This window comes from Cryptomeria japonica, chromosome 5 (assembly GCF_030272615.1).
Source record: "Cryptomeria japonica chromosome 5, Sugi_1.0, whole genome shotgun sequence".
NCBI lineage: Eukaryota > Viridiplantae > Streptophyta > Pinopsida > Cupressales > Cupressaceae > Cryptomeria > Cryptomeria japonica.
Window position 1 is genome coordinate 707,855,992 of NC_081409.1, and position 17,265 is coordinate 707,873,256.

Consider the following 17,265-nt stretch of genomic DNA (forward strand, 5'->3'; position numbering starts at 1 on the left):
TTCACATTTCAAATGAAATTTATACTGGATATGGAAATAAATAAATAAATGGCTTGTTTAAATTTATGTAACATTAACTGATAATTTATATTTGTTTATTTAATAGATATTGTGGAAGCATTTAGTGGTGTATAAAATGTTAACAATTATTTGTTGTGGGCAAACATAACACAAGTATTAGAGCTATGGAAGCAAATTTGATCAAAAAAATATATACACAAATTTAATCTCCTACAAATTTGAGTTTATTTTATTTAGCCTTATTTTTGGAAAGTTGTCTACCCTTTTTTATTTTCTCATAATGAATGGTAATATTATTTTAAAGCCCTCTAGAGATTTGTATGGAAACAAAAAACCTTTCATTGATTGAATTCATGTAATATTTCTTATCATTTATAATTATTGAGTAGACATTGTGAAAGCATATATGATATATTAAATATTAGAAATAATTATAGTGGCAATAAAGAACAGAGGTGTCAAAGACAATAAAAAAAAATTCAACAAAAAATATATTACATCAATTATCTTCCAAAAGTTTGAGCCTATTTTCCTCAGCCTTGCGCTTCGCAAGTTGTCTACCCTTTTTCATTTTCTCATAACGATCATATGTAAATGGTGGCATTATTCTCAAACCCTCTAGAGATTTTACACGAGATACTACAACAAATGTCAATCCAGTTCTTTCTCTTGGTCCTATATCGATAGTTACTTTTGGAAGAGTCAATCCTTGAGATTTATGTATAGTCAATGCCCATGCCAATCTCAATGGTAGCTGAAGTGTTCTGCCCTTTTGTATTGGTGTTATTGGAATTGTATTTGGATGATGATCTTCAAATGGTAATCCTGAGTAATTATCAAATTCAACCATCACATATGTCGGTGGGTCAGGTGGAGCACTTCCTAGCTTGTAGACAATCTTTTGAACATATCCCAAAGCTCCATTTACAAGACCTGCTTGTATCCAAAGGTTTGAAGTTAGCATGACCCTTGAATTCTTACTGATCAATAACTCTAGATCAAGTTCACCAGTTGAGAAATCTTCTGCTATATTAACACTTCCTGCTTTTGTTGCAACACTTCGTGCAACGGGATGCCTCAATGAATATAACATTTTTTTATTATGACTATGAACATTGTCATTTGTGGAGAACAAATGGACAGTATTTTCAAATTCAAAATTACTTGCAACATCTATGTTAGTAGGGGTTCTCATCATTAGTAGCTTCCAATCATCAATTTGAGGGTTTGCATCTCTTAGATTTGTCAAAAGTTGACAAAATCTTTGTTGCTGAATATTTTCTCCATCTTGTCTGAATATTTTATCTAAAGTAACCACAATTTTGAATTCCTCCCATAGTAGCTTTGCCCGTCTATTACTAGCATATGCAGGTCTATCATTAACCGAAGGCAATTGACCCAAATCTCCTACCAAAATCATAGATATACCTGAAAGATAATTCAAAATAATTATTTTTAAAATATATAATATTGTTATTGAAATTTATTTTTCCTCATTAGTCAAAATTAAATGCATACCTGCAAAACTTAGGTGTGCACTTTGTGGGTATGCTTGTCGGAGTCGAGAATCTATGTTTTCCAACATGTTTTGACCAATGAAGCTCATTTCATCAATCAAAATGTACTTGATATGCGCCATTTCTTCTTGAAAAATGGCAAGTCTTGTTCCTTGTAGTTGAGTGAAATCTCGTATTGGGATTCTCAATTTGGAATGAACTGTAGAGGCCCCTATATTGAACACTGCAACTCCTGTTGGTGCGAGTAATAGAAGGGGAGAACGAGATGGCATTGCAGCATTTTCAAGAGCTTGACTGATGGCACCAATTAAATATGACTTTCCTGTACCTGTTGTTCCCTAAATTATCATGAACAATGGCACTTTATTTTGACTCCTCTGATAGTGTGCCATAATTATATCAACTGCCTTTTTTTGCTTATCACTGAGGGTCATGTAGTTGATGCATTGGGGTATATCATCATATATAAGACATCCATGATCCTTCATGTTAGTTATGAAACTGATTGTTGTAGTTGTGTACTCTTCACCTTGATAATCAGTAGACCAATTTGTATGTCTATCAATGTCTCTTCTCCCCAACATATCTATTTCTGAAAATTGTATATTTTGACCATGATGTAGCCTAGATATAATTTCCCATTCATGCTCTGTGGTATTTCTCTGAATAGCTTCATTCTCTTCAATTTCTGAATCAGTATTAGCCTCTGCATTTTCAATACTTGTTATTCGTTCGACATGCCAAGGATTGTAGGTAAATGACTCCCAATTTGCTATCATAGAGTCATCGTCATGACCAATATCCCTTTCTATGTCATGAAATGGTTTGTAGAGTAATAACTCTGATAAACAAAAGTCAATCCATTTATTTGACTCACGTGGAGGAAGAGATACAAACCTAGGAAAAACTCTAACAATTGCTGCTCTTTCCCTTGGTTCCCATTTGTTGTCTCGTTTTCTTTTAGGATTATATATCCATGATCTAGCTGCATCAATTAATGTGACACCTTCCATACAAAGAGGCCTTGTTTTATATCCATCAATGAAAGATTTTGTCTGCTCTTCATTATTCTCTTCATCATTTATAGTTACAGGTTTGAACACCTCATGTGAGACATTTAGATTAACAAATCTTCTGCTACTCTCTACTAATGGAAGTTCTAACAACATGTGACATGTTTCTTGAGCACCAATGTCCCTTTCAATAATTGTTTCAGTCAGAAGCCTTCTATATGCTCGAGCAGCTAAATCATTAGGGTCTTCCATGTTGGAGAGGCGCATCAACATCTGGTGATGTGTTTCAGAGCTTTTCTCTGCTTTCGCTGCATACTTGGCAATATATTTGACTACTGCATGTTTGGAAAGAATAGGTTGCCAATCTATATTTGCTCTCCATAATTGCAATATGTGACGATTATGTGAATTCACCCTATCATCATTTCTTGCAGGTTCAAATTTTTTTTCACCTGTTTCTATATCTTCATATAATTTGGACCCACTGAGATTCAAAGGCCAAGGAGCATTATACCTATAAAAAATATCAAGACTTGTCATAAATATTTGGTTACTTTTCTTTTGTATAGTATTTAATTCTTATATAAATATTTGATTTGATAAATATTTACCTACAAACCATCTTTCCTCTTTTTTTTCGGAGGCATGCACCCTCCCTACACAATGTATGTCGTTCTACACAGTTAAGGATCTCTTCATAGTCCTTATCAATATCTATCTCTGCAAGTTATCTTGTATTTTTTAGACATGGATGTAGAGGAAAATTTTGAAATGCCTACAATTTAAAATAAAAACAAATATGTTAGCTACATCATAAGTTATAAAATACTTTATGCCAAACAATAAACCATATATATGTTGAAGTTTTCATAGACTTGCCTGTATATTTCGTTGATGTGGATCTTCTCTAGGATTCCATGCATGAACAATGGAATGAAAGTATTTTTCTACATGTTTTCGTTGCTCTTCATTTGACCAGTCAATATTGTCCATATTGGGTGCTCCATTCATCCATATGAATCCATGCACATGTGGTGACCCCCTATGTTGCCACTCATACCTAGACCAAAAATCTTCAACATTCATTCCTTTTTCTAGGATTTCTTTTCTAAATATTGAATGTCTTAAGTGCATGTAATGTGCAACTATATGGGGGTAGTTGATAACATTCTGCTTTCTCCAATTTTGAGCTTCTCGTGGAGTGGTTGGTGATGTTCCCGGCATTAGTGCATGCAAATCAGGCCAATACATATCTGCTGCACTTAATGTGAAGAATATCGTAGGGGAGCCTATTTGATGAATCATGTCTATTAATTCTGCACGACATTTGGCCCAATATGACCTTGTACCCCTCAATGATGTTCCAAACCGCATCAACCTATCTGCCAAATGGGATTGTGGCATATTTTCCATATGCTGACGCAATTCATTGATAGTGATTGGCATGTCATGAAAACCTCATTTTACAAAGATTGCAGATGAATTTTGTGCACGATGTCTCATAATCATGTTCATCATAAAATATTTGAATCTTGGATGTTGACCAAATCGATGATCTCTATACCGCAGTAGATGTTTCACAAATTCATGCAAATGCACTCGCCTCATTCGTGGCTCTAACCAGTCACATCTACCATCAGGAAACAATGTTGGAAATGCCATATCAAGTAATCCCAATGTGACATACTCATTGATAGGAGATGTACCAATTGCTAGCCAATCGATCAATGCTGTTTGATTTGTATCAGGATTATTAATCCATGCATGTATTAATTCCATTTCTTTTTGAGCATTAGGTAGTTTAGAAGCCATTGAATTTGTGTGGTCAATTGTATTACCTTCATCTGTTTCCATGATTGGACCCACAAATATGATTTCATTTGCATCAGAATCAAATTCCATATGCACTGTCTTCAATCTGTTGAAAATATTTTCATCAAAATTGCTAGATAGATCATTGAGAGCATTCTCATTAACTATGACATCAGAATAATATTTATCATGCTCAATTTTGTATTTAAGTGCTTTGTACACACGATCCCTATTCACTGTAAAGTTATAATTTGTGCCACGTTGGTCCCTTCTTCGAACAATAATGATTGGCAAATGATCTATTGTATGTGGCAAAATGTTCGAAATATGTTCCACATTTTGTGGAAAACTTATTGTGTGTCCTTTGTATTTGTATTGACCACCTGTTGCATGTGTAACTTGTAATATTGGGTTGACACATGCAATCAACATTTCTTCTACTTGAGTCAAACTTGCAAGCTCTTCTGGTTGTGGCCCGAGATCCATATTGTTTGAAGCTGAAAATCTATTGTTTCCTCTCTCTTGTCTACATCTAGTGCATATAGGACCTTGTGAGCTACGATTTACTTTAATTCCCAGATAACACTCTTGACAAATATAACACATGCTTGGCATTCTAAAGCGATCTAATTGGTGTCGAAATTGCATTTGAAATCTTTGAAAATCAGCTCGAATCATTCCATTTGTATTTTGTCTATTTTGTGCATCACCTTCTGCACCCAAATTATTCTCAAATTGACTTCTAGGTCGAGGTGTCTCTGCAACTCGTTCTATTGACCTTAAGCTTTCATTCTGAAGATGACACTCAATATTTTGATTTGATGGTTGATTGTACTGCCCACTTGAATGTGAATCAACCTGTTGCCTTTGGTCTCTTTCAATATGAGAGAGTTGTTGAGATGTTCTTTGATGACTATTTGTAATAATATTAGCTTCCTCTCTATTTAGAAATTCCAACTCTTGTATTGTTACTTCTGCTCGTCTAGCATTTCTTTGTCTTCGAGCTTCACTTTGTCTTCTTCTTTCTTCTTCCCTTTGATCATCTGTCAAACGTTCCCGTTGTCGTCTCCTATATTCTCTTTGATATTCTCTCTGATACTCTCTTCTTTGTGCTCTTTGATATTGCCTCCTCTCCTCTTCCGATTCAAAATTCAATATTGGTTGATCCATAGCTACACAATAAATTATATTTCTAATTTATATAATGTGATAGGATCAGAGTAGAAATGAAGTTTAAAAAAACTGTGAAGAAAAGTAGAATTATTTGTAACAATTGAATATTGGAATTATCTATGTATAGAGAGAATGATTGAACTTGTTATGAGAGTGTATGATGATAGATACATTATTAACAAATTTCATACACAATTGTTGTTAAATGCATATGGTGGTATGGAATATACAAATAAATTTAAAAAAAAGATGAGAATGTAATAAATTAGAATTTATTAAAAACCAAAATTTCTAAAAATAAAATAGATTATTGTTATAAATTAGAATTTACAATATATTTTAAAAATTATTTCACAAAAAAAAAATTATTGTAAAAAATAGCATACTAACCTGGAAGACAAATTCTCCTGAAAATGTGAAAGTGTTTGCTTGGTGAACAAAAATTTTAATGCCTACACAACATTAAATTAACAAATCTATATCAATATACATTTAATTAAGTGCACCCTATAGTTTTAGAGTTTCATATTAGAATAATTTTCTATCTTTTTATTTGAAATATAATATTCATCTTCAAATTTGAAAGAAAAAGATGTAACTAATAGTAAATTTAGAAAGTAAAATATGAAACAAAATGAAAAGTTTCTATTTTGAACAAATTCTATCTAAATTAACATTTCAAGCAAAAAAATCTATTTTTTCATGATTTCTAATTTTTTTTTAAAATTTAATATTCTAAATTTATTCTATGATATGCAACTTTCTAATTTGAAAAATATTATATTTCCTATAAATTACACCTGTGTAAAAGAAAATGTAAGAAGAATAAGTGCTTCTCATCCATAGCTGTAGTAACAAGTTATAAAGGAAAACAAAAAACTTTCAAACAATGGTCCATAATTTATTAAAAAACAGAGTTTCTAGATATTAGAGAGCATATATAATATGGATTCTACCTAAAAAGCATTGAAAATTAAATTCTGATTCTGCACTGTGCTGATAATGTTTTTAATTCACCTCCCTTAACAAATATTTTATTAAATTCAATTTTTTTCTTAGTTATATAGTGGATCTCTAATGGCCAACTATGACTAGAATTTAACAATTTAATAAATTATTCTGAGAAGCTCATCAGAATTGTTAAAATTTTCAAAATCTCATGGGCTGGTGACAATTATCAAATTTTAAATAAATTACTATCAAATGCCAGGACTCTGACAGAAAATCTGGAAAGAACGGAGAAATTTAAAATATTATCCAAAGACATGGGGGTTCCTGTAGTGGCCTTCTCCTTCTCGCTCAAGGACAACACTGAGCACGATGAATATGAAATATCAGATCATCTAAGAAAATATGGGTGGATTGTTCCAACCTATACAATGGCTCCAGATGCTCAGCACATTACACTTCTGCGTGTTGTGGTGAGAGAGGACTTCAACCGAACGCTGGCAGAGCGCCTGGCTGCAGATGTTGACAGAGTATCGAAGGAATTGGAAGAGCTTCCTCCTAAGATAATTCATGCAGTTCAAGGCTTAGCCATTAGTGAAGAAGATAAAAAGGGGCAGCAGGCAAAAGAAGCTATCACAGAGTCGAATGGTGGTGATAGCCATAGTCACAGGCGAAGAAAGGGATGCCATGCCCGCCATCCTCAAAACTCTGGGGACAAAACAAAGGGCATCTGCTAAAACATTTGTTAGTCCTCTTATATGTTCTTATTTTCATGGGGTCCTTTGTGTTTGCTGAATAAATGTTTCCTATTACTGTAAACTAAATGCGTGTGTTTTCATTTCTTTGAAGTTTTGTAGGGGTGCAAAGTTTTTCAATGCATTTTTAAACATGTTAATATGTAGGAGTGCGCAATTTTACTGTTGGTCAGTAGCTGTGAATCATGATTTTTTCATCCTATATTGAATCAGCTTCGCAGTTTTACTGTTGGTCGGAGAAGAAGAAGAAGCAACAGCAATTGGGAGGTTTGGCATAGTTAAGCTTGCAAAGGTCTCTAGTTTGAAACCCAGCAACACCAGTAGACTCTAGGAACAACAAAAGCCAAAGTTCACCGGTTCAAGACTCGACAAGACCAGAACCAAGGGCGTGTGAGATTTGTACCCAAGCAGATTGAAAAACAAACATAAACAAAGAATAATGATGTTTACGTTTCCAGCTCGAAATGGGAGAATCAAAAGCTTCTTCACAATATTGATGGGGCATTTGTGTTCGGATCAGAATGAAGCTTTTGTCACAGTGGGTGCGTGACTGAGGTAAGTGTTTTCATTGAGATAAATAAGTTTTTCTTTCTTTTTTTATATTCAAATTATTCTAAGTACGTAAAATCACATGATATGATTGGATTAGATTGGAATGAATGTGACTTGTTATCCTGCATGTTTTTAATGGAATTTAAAGAGAACCCATTAAAGTAGCTCAAAGCTCATCCCAAATAACATGGAATAAATTTTCACGGTCATTACACCACTTTCTCGAGCCACTTTTAAAATATGGGTCAACCATGTCATTTTCCCTGCATGATACAGATTACAGAGATGTGATTTTCAACCAAAAAAATTTCGTACAGAAATTTCAGTCATATTTTTATGAATACGTGTCAGTGTTTCTATTTAGAAGAGCATAATTCATCTTTGAGAAAGTGCTTTACTGCGCCACAAGTCTTTTAAAGCCAAAATAACCTTGATGAACTGTACAAATGGAAGAGCTTCTCAACAAAATCCAGAGAACTATAAAAAGCGCGGAAAGCTTCTTCTTTCTGAATAAAGCGTTTTTTCCTCGTATGTTAATGTTTTCTTTTAGGATGCGTTATAGTGTTGTGAGAGTTTTCTAATAAATCAGTTTACAAACAAAATAATAGCAAATTTGGATACAGAGATTTTAGTTTTGCATGCACTAAAAATTCCCTTCTAAGCTTCTACAATATAGAGCATTTGAGAGAGTGCATATCTCTAGAAAATGGAATTTTTAAATGGTCATCGAAACTTTTCAACTTTGCTAATAGTTATTGTGCTACTTGCCTCAGTTTTTGTGTTGATTGCACAATGGAGAACAAATTGTCTGTTCAAAGCACCTGGTAATGAACAAAGATAATATTAACATATGCGATTTCTTTTTTCATTTGTACAAGACAATACAATAACATGCAAAATCCTGTAATGAGTCAATTGAATCTGAAGTTGGCAGAGATATTAGATCATAACCGTATGTGCTTGCAATGCTGGTCCGTTAGAAACAAAACACATCAGAGATATACACAATAAACTGAATATATGTTCACACAAGGCAGAGGTAATGAAATTGGCCTACAAATAAACTGCCTGCAACATTTGTTATTGTTTAAGATTTAAGAAACCCTAACAAACAATATACCGCGGACCATTTTTTGGTACAACTACTGAGGGCTTTTTTCGAAAACATATTCTGCCAACATAAAGAGATAAACAATTGAATGCAAGATGTTAACATTGACTAAATAACATCATGAATCAAATTGCCCATCAAAACCAAAGACAACTATAATATATTATGTAGCAATAATATCAAAGTTGAACTTACAGACAAACAAATATAAGCAGATATTACCTGAGCATATCTGTTGTAATCAATGAATTCCTATGTTTTATGAAGAAATCAAATCTGACGAAAATCTGTGTGTGGCATGCAAAAGTGGAAACCTATTGAATAAAAAAGAAAAGTTATTAACAGATCAACAGTTCAAATCCTCGATATGTTTGCCGTCATTTATGAGATAAGTGTGTTACACATGAACTGCAATAAAGAATTCTACAACATTACTGTGCTTCATTTCCATTAAAGCGAATCAAATTTTAGGAGTTCTGTTAGGCCAGCGCGCCCATTAACCTCCCTGAACTCTCACGCCTTTAAGGCTATTCACTTATGAATTTATGAATGGAGATTTTTTAAGATTTCTAGGCAATATCTCATGTAAATATAATTTTTTGGCAGAGATTTGACAGAATTTAATGAAATATAAACCTTTAAATCGATTGGCTCCTCAACAGATTGTTGAAGATATTCCAAAATAAGAACGCCATGAATTCAAAACTCTTTTATGAAACAACTTACTTATAGATTTCAACCTAAATAATAAAAATATTCAAATGTGTGCCTATGATAAAAATAAGAATGCCATGATTTCAACATTGTTCTCTAAATCAAATTCCTAAAATTTCTCCATTGAAAATTTAGAAAAGATACAGAGAGAAATGCCAGTATTTCTTCCTTTGGCTTAAATATAAAATATTGACAGAGGAAAATGCAAACCTAAAGCTTGTCGAAAGCAAGAGAATACAACTGCATAGCTATTGCAGTGACCAAAAGGAACATGATCATGTTCAAATAGTTGAGGCTCTGAACTTCCAAAGGTAAACGAAGAAACGAATGGAGAAATGGTAAGAGATGTTCGCTATGTATGAATGGAGAAAAGTGGTAGCCTATGCAATACTCACTATTTTAAGCCATCTTTGTCGTGCAAAATGTAACGCTCAATGGTGGAGTGAAATGCGCTACAAAATGTAACGCATGAGAGTGAGATGCAATGCCCTACAAAATTGGATTAAGTGTAATTTTCTGCTTGTACACCGTTACACAAATCCTCTGACATCACTGCCAAATATTGAAGCAGAGTTGGGTCACCCTAACCAAGAATAGTCGCACTGGCCAATAATATTCACCTTGGCCAAGAATACAATCCGCTACAGCTATATCGCCACTCCTTGAGATTTTTGACATCTGAATGCACGTCAATTTCTTATAAAAATGGTTTTGTGTTAACGGATAAGATCGATTCCATTGTAGATCGCCTCTCGGCGAAATGAAATACCTATTGCATCTAATTTGTGGATGCAACATGTATATCTAATATGAGTGGTTAATATTCTAATAAAATGTCATTTTAACGATTAAAAACAATTTCATAAAAATATAATAAACAATAAAATTTACATTTTAAAAAAATTTACTTGACCAAAAATACTTTTTCCTGAATAAATAAATATAATTAAATGCTAACTAATTGCTAGTAACATTAATTAAATGTTAAAGGTTGCTGCTAGGGTTGAGGAGGGATGGATTACTGTAAAAAGAAAAAAATCTAAATCATCTCAGTCCTCTTTTGATATGACCTTTCAATCCCATAAGGGTAGATCAAATTCTTGATCCGTCCTGGTTGGGTTGGGGCTGCTGGTCTCTTGCAGCCCGCTGGTTTTTGTTGGGGGTCCTTATTGTGTTGTTCCCCATCTTTGGTTTGGCTTTGTTGTGTCTCATTTGTGTTCAGTTTCTTTGAGTGGACTTTCAAGTTTATCTTTCAGTTCGGGTTGCAGGTCCTTCCAAAACCTGTCTTGTATAGGGTTTCGGGTCCCTTAAAACTTGTTTTTCCTTAATCAAAAACATTAATAAATAATAATAAATATAATAAAATGCTAGTTAATACGATTATAATATAATGAAATATCTATTGCATATAATTTGTGGATGCAACAGGTATATCTAATACAAGAAGTTAATATATGTGAATACATGTTGCTAATTAATACGATTAATACCTGATATTCGCAGATATGTGATGCCAATTCATCGAACTATTGCCAAATTTGCAACCTGTAGGAACTCGTTTCGCCTTCTTTTCATACAATTTTTGGTCGTTTCCTGAGTAGGTGTGGAAATAATATGTCGCACAAGCTGTTATATAGGCAGTTTGCGAGGGTTTTTTCCTAGTTCACAGAATTTTTTGGGGTCAACGTCCATTTTAGGGCTTTATTTGGCACAATTTTTAATACCTGATTAATCAGATGGTTTAATCATGATTAAATGCTGAAGAAATAGTTGAAAGTAGTTGACCAAAAATACACGATTTTTTCAAAAAATCGGCGACCTTGACGATTTCCGATTAATCAGGTATAATTGCGAAATTTTGATGATTGTTGCTTCACTGGTTGAAACAATTCTAGTAAGCTATCAATAACTCTTAGTTTATAGTTTATTGTCAATTAATTTATAATCTGTTGATTATGATGAGAGGCATTCTCAGCGACAGAGGAGGGTAAGGACCTATATGGTTTAAATATAGGATGTTTGGTTCACTGCCCTAGGCCCCTGGTTCCAGTTCGGTTTGCCTTTGGATATGGCTAGGGTTCGTACCTAGGCAAACTGATTCATCTAGGGTGAACCTAGACACTTGGGTGGCCAAATTCACATTTTTTAAAGTAAAAATTTATAAAATTTATAGCAATGAGTTCCGACTTGCAAATTTATGTGATTATTTTGCAAGTTATCATGTAGGTTTAAGACTTAAAATTATTAAGAACAACAAACAATTGATAGATTTATTCAAATTTGTTATGTTTGAAGCAAGATAAAACAGAGCAGCAAACAATTGTGTTTTGACCTCTTGTTAACCTTACACAATGTACTAGAGCAATGCTAAATCATAACAGCAAAATACCCATGTATTAGCTCATTCTGATTTACAATCCTCAGCTTATGAAAAGCAACAAAAATATTAAGTTTCCTGAGCTCACTTTCTTGATTGCTCGTTCTTCTTCTTCTTCACCTTCTTCAATGGTATTAGTTGTTTCCATGAAAGACTTTTACTGTTACTCTTGACTACTATTGCATTTATTCTTGACTTGCAATTTGTCTTTCATCTTCTTAGTGCTATTCTTGACTGGTATTGCAAGAAGAAGAATCCATTAGATGATTTAAACTTAGTATAAAGTTTCAATCATTCAAGCAAGTTGAATTTTGCAACAATGATACTTGAACTTGATATTATCATTTTAATATTTTGATGTTAAACTTGAAGTATATGATGCTATGATGGTATGAACTATGATCATGATGTTATGATTACAAGTTTATGGTGTTTTTGCTAGGATGTCTGATTCGCCTGTGCTAGGCCCTGGTTTTGGTCAAGTTAGACCTAGGTCCTGGTCCAGGGCCGGTTCAACTGTGGGTCTGGATAGGGTCCATGACCATAGGACCTAGCTCAAATTGGTCGGACCAAGATGAATTTCGACGAACCACGAGTGAACCAAACGGAAAAGTCCGCCAAAAAAGCATTTTGTTGTTGTTGCAAATTTAATAGTTTTTTTTACATCCACAACCCTAAAAGTGCTTTTATAATAACTTATGTTGGGTTTTATGTCTCATTTGGTGTGCAAATAGATTGTTTTCTCTTGAGTTGGAGCAAATAGGTTATTGAACAAAAGTTTGGTTCAACAATAAGGAGTTGGAAGATCGATAGTGAAGCTTGATGAAGTGTTTGTGCTTCATTCCTACTCCTTTGCAAGCTTTTATTGGGTGAAAGAGGTAAGTGTTTTTTCATTTTATTTTGTTTTTGTTTAATTTCTTTAATTTTTTCATTTCTCTTTGATCCATAACTATCCAAAACTAAAAGATCTACCTATTTTCCTTTCCATTATCTTGTTTCTATATTGACTGTGTAAAATTTCTTCCCATAGGAATACAATGACATATACCACTTCCTTCATAGGCAATGCAAGTAATGAACAACAACCAAATTCTGATTCTCCTTTGTGGAGGTATGTTGATATCATAAGACCCCTTCTAGGAGGTCGGGGGTTCTATTGGAAATGTCGAGGTTGTGATAAATAAATGAATAGTTCATATTTTAGGGTAGCAGGCCATTTGTGTGGAATACCTGGTAGAGGAGTCAAGAAATGGCCTGGAAAAAAAATGCCCCTATACCAAATGAGACAGTATTAAAATATATCATGGAGCATGAAGAGGTAGAAGAGAAAGAAGCATGTAGACAAAACAAGCCCATTAAATAAAAATCAAAGGGAATACTTCTCCCATTTTCAAATATTGTGATAGAAGACCGCCCCTTTTTTACTACCTCGGTTGAGCCTGACACTGAAACTTAGGCACCCATTCCACACAAAAGAAAGGGGCCTTTGAAAACTTCATTTCAAAATGAGATTCGAGGCATTGTTGACCAAGATGTAACAAGATGTATATATACAAATGGGTCACCTTTCTATGTTGTTCACTCCCCATACTGGAAGGAGATGTTGAAAAGTGTCAATGAAGCTCCAAAAGGGTATGAGGGCCTTAGATATGAGAAGATACACAACACCTTGTTGTAAAGAGAGGTAAAGGGGGTTGAGGATGTGTTACAAGTGCGGTTGTCGTTGCACCAAAAGATCGACCTGTTAATGCCCGATACAACCACTAGACTTATAGAATCCACAGGAGGCAGTTAAGCCATGTCACAAACCCGAGCGCTGTGCTGCACAACACAAGGAGACCAAGGGCACACACCTTGCAACAATCCCCCCCCCAGCGCAAGCGAGGGGTTTGAACCTATGACCAAGCTCTAATACCACTTGTTACAAGTGTGGTTGTCATTGCACCAAAAGATCGACCTGTTAATGCCCGATATAACCACTAGACTTATGGAATCCACATGAGGCAGTTAAGCCATGTCACAAACTCGAGCGTTGTGTTACACAACACAAGGAGACCAAGGGAACACACCTTGCAATAGGATGCATTGAAGCCCATAAGGGATTCATGGATTGAGACAGATGTATCCATTGTTTTAGATGGGTGGAAAGATTCAAGAAACCGTCCCTTAATCAATGTCATAGTGGTGTCCCCTAAAGGGGCGATGTTTTGGAATCCATTGATTGCGAAGGGCAAGTAAAAGATGGGCAATTTATTGTTGATATTCTCATCGCTACCATTAAGTCAGTGGGACCTAGAAACGTAAGTCATAACAGACAATGCAAAAAATTGTAGAGCTACTAGTTTGTTGGTCGAAGAGCGATATCAACATATCTTTTGGCCAACATGTGCGCTCCACTCACTCAATCTTATGCTAAAAAAGATTGAGAATAAAATTGTTTAGATCAAAGATGTGTATGTGGAGGTTGAGGACAACCAAATGTTCATCACAAGCCACCACATGTCTCAAGGAATTTTTCAGATTATTCTCAAATTTGGAGCTATTGAAGGTAAATGAACTTGAACTTGAAATGGTAATTTGATTTAAAAAAAATTAAAATTAGGAATTTTAAGTTTTCTGATTTTTATAACTTAATTGTGTAATGTGTATTCTTTTTACATGTTTGTCTCTATTTAATTGTATTTTTTTCTTTAATTTCTATTACAAGTTGTTGAAACTTGTTTTGCATCTAACTTAATCATCTTGAGACAACTTGTAAAAGTGAAAGGGGCACTTTGCAATATGGTGATCAACAATAATTGGACTATATGGAAGCAAAGCAACAGTGAGAGGGCATCAAGAATTAGGGTAAGGATATTGAATGAGTTATGGTGGGAAAATGTGAAAGTATCTCCTTCACTTCATTTAGCCCATTATGGACTTGCTTCGCTACATTGACAAGGATAGGCCTTGCATAGGAGAGGTGTATGATAGCACTGACTCAATTCTTGAGAAGATGAAGAAAATCATAAATGAGAAATAAAAAGACCCTCAGGAGACCTTCAAAAAATTGCAAGCAATTGTTTTAGAATGATGAAACAAGATGACCACTCCTCTACATCTTCTTGCCTATGCATTGATACCAAAATATTATAGCAACCAATTTCTTGATATGTCAAAAAGGCTTCCACCAAATAGAGATTTAGAAGTGCCATATGGGTACAAGGCAACATTCCCGACTCTTTCCTAATGATGATTTGCAAGATTTGATTTCAGATGAGTTCATAGAGTTTGTGAATGCAAGAGGTCTAAGTATTAATGCTCTTCGTAATCGATTTAAGAAGGATGCCCATAGTTGGTGGTACCTCCATGGCCAACAATTCCAATTGCTACAGACCCTAGCAATCAAAATTATATCACAAGTAAGTTTTATTTAATAATTTTAATTTACTTTGTCTTCATAGGTTGCTAGACATTTTATATCTTTAAGTCTTTAATAATTTAGTTTTAATTGTTTACTTTGCCTTGTCTTGCATCAGAAAGAAATTGGAGCACATATCCTTTCATCCACTCAGTAAAACGCAATAGGTTGCAATCAAAAAGAGTGGAGAACTTAGTATATGCCAACTTCTGTCTCCTTTCACACAAGCATAATGAATACAAATAAGGGGATTCGAAGATGTGGGTTATAAATGCAAAGCATACAAACTTGGATGCTTCCACTTCTCATCTTGTAGTTGCTTCATTGGAGGACTTCGACAACGATAATATTATTTGTGCAACTGATCCCATAAGAAGAAGAAAAAAATGAAACTAGCAACTTAGGTTTAAATTGCAAGTCATTTGTCTGTTCATTTGCCTGTTCATATGCCTTTTCAAAAAAATGAAATTAGCAGCTCCCAACTTTAATATCTGTGAGTTCTTTTACATTTTTCTATTCAGCGATTAAATTTTGCTTTGTTGTGTCAGAACCGTTACATTCATGCATGCTAGTGAGGAAGATAATAGTTTTTCTATTACAACTGCATGCATCGAACAACATCTAATTTTCAATGCAATGTTTTGTTTTGTTTTTTCAATTAGAATGTCTGATTAACACCATCTGATAGAAGGCAACTAGAAGGTGAGGCATTGCTTCACATCTCAGCCTCAAATTTCTATTCCTATTCAAGCAACGATAACAGGGATATTAACGCAATGGTGGCAGCAGTTGCACAGGTTGTATTAAGGAGTGCTTGAAGGGATAGAGGTCTTTACTCAGCTTAGCAATCCTAAGATGCATCTTTGTTTGCTTGGAATGGTTGTGGGACGACTTAAGGATCATTCTCTGTGGATTGTTGGTCAACCCCACCACCACATTTCTAGGATTCAACTCTATCTTTTTTCCCTCCTCGAACTGTTTATTTGAGCATTATTTTGTTTATTTAAGCATAGGGGAAAAAACTGATTAGATTGGGAAAATATATATGGAACGACTTAAATCACACACACTAAGCTTAAACTTTTAGGCTTAAAAGTGTTACACACTCAAAGTTGACTGACATTTTCTAGGCTTAATATGTTTCTTAAGGTGTGTGGTCGCACTAAGAATACACTTCCAGACTTCAAAGTGTTAAACACTCCAATTGACTAACATTTTGTAAGCTTAATATGTTGCTTAATGTGTGTGGTTTAAGGATGACCCACAAATAGATAAAATCTGAATAGACATAACCCTTACGTCTATTCTTTGTATGTTTGATAGTGGCAATGTGTTGTGGCCATGAATAAGGAGATGGGAATGTCTGATTGTGGCAAGCCTAAGGTCTGGTTAGGTTCGTTGACTTGCATTTGGTATCTTTCAAGGAGACTTCCATTCTAAAGGGTATACCAAGATACTTGGAAATGGTACAATGTCTAATCACTTTCCAGTCTATTGGAATCCATGTTTGGCGAGGGTTGGGGTTCATCATCTAAAATTTAGTTTTATGCATAGCTAATTTGGAGCCTGAGACAATGCAATAAACCTCGAGTATCAAGCAAGTTACCAATGTCTTCAGCAAAATTTTGGATGAAAATTATACTATCATCAGCAAAGTGGGAGTTAAGTGCCATCTATTTCTAGGAAGGGAAATTCCATGGATAAGAGAATTAGATTGAGAATGTTGATGTAAATATCCAAGAGCATCAACAATGAGCACATAAAGGAAAGGAGCAAGGTGGCAGCCTTGACGAATGGATTTTTAGAAGGGGAATTGTGGAGAAAGGACTCCATTAATAGCCAACCTTGCATTGGCATCCATGAATATCATTC

At 34.4% G+C, this 17,265-nt stretch overlaps 1 protein-coding gene across 1 annotated transcript; it reads right to left on the reverse strand.

The window, feature by feature from the left end:
* Nucleotides 1–520: 520 nt before the first annotated feature.
* LOC131031330 (uncharacterized) lies at nt 521–3,997 on the reverse strand. Its single transcript, XM_059220885.1, has 5 exons — nt 3,431–3,997; nt 3,171–3,226; nt 2,068–3,065; nt 1,540–1,866; nt 521–1,449 (listed from the first exon to the last, which is right to left on the reverse strand). Exons 1-5 carry the CDS (start codon nt 3,995–3,997, stop codon nt 521–523), a joined length of 2,877 nt encoding a protein of 958 aa, XP_059076868.1.
* Nucleotides 3,998–17,265: the final 13,268 nt, after the last annotated feature.

What these genes read in the sequence shown, in the direction of transcription:
- LOC131031330 (XM_059220885.1), bottom strand. Translation starts at nt 3,997, where the DNA reads ATGCCAATCACTATCAATGAATTGCGTCAGCATATGGAAAATATGCCA. An exon ending in CACATCAACGAAATATACAG is followed by an intron (nt 3,227 to 3,430) that starts GCAAGTCTATGA and finishes TTAACTGTGTAG; the next exon opens with AACGACATACATTGTGTAGG. An exon ending in TTGGTCTACTGATTATCAAG is followed by an intron (nt 1,867 to 2,067) that starts GTGAAGAGTACA and finishes AGGGAACAACAG; the next exon opens with GTACAGGAAAGTCATATTTA.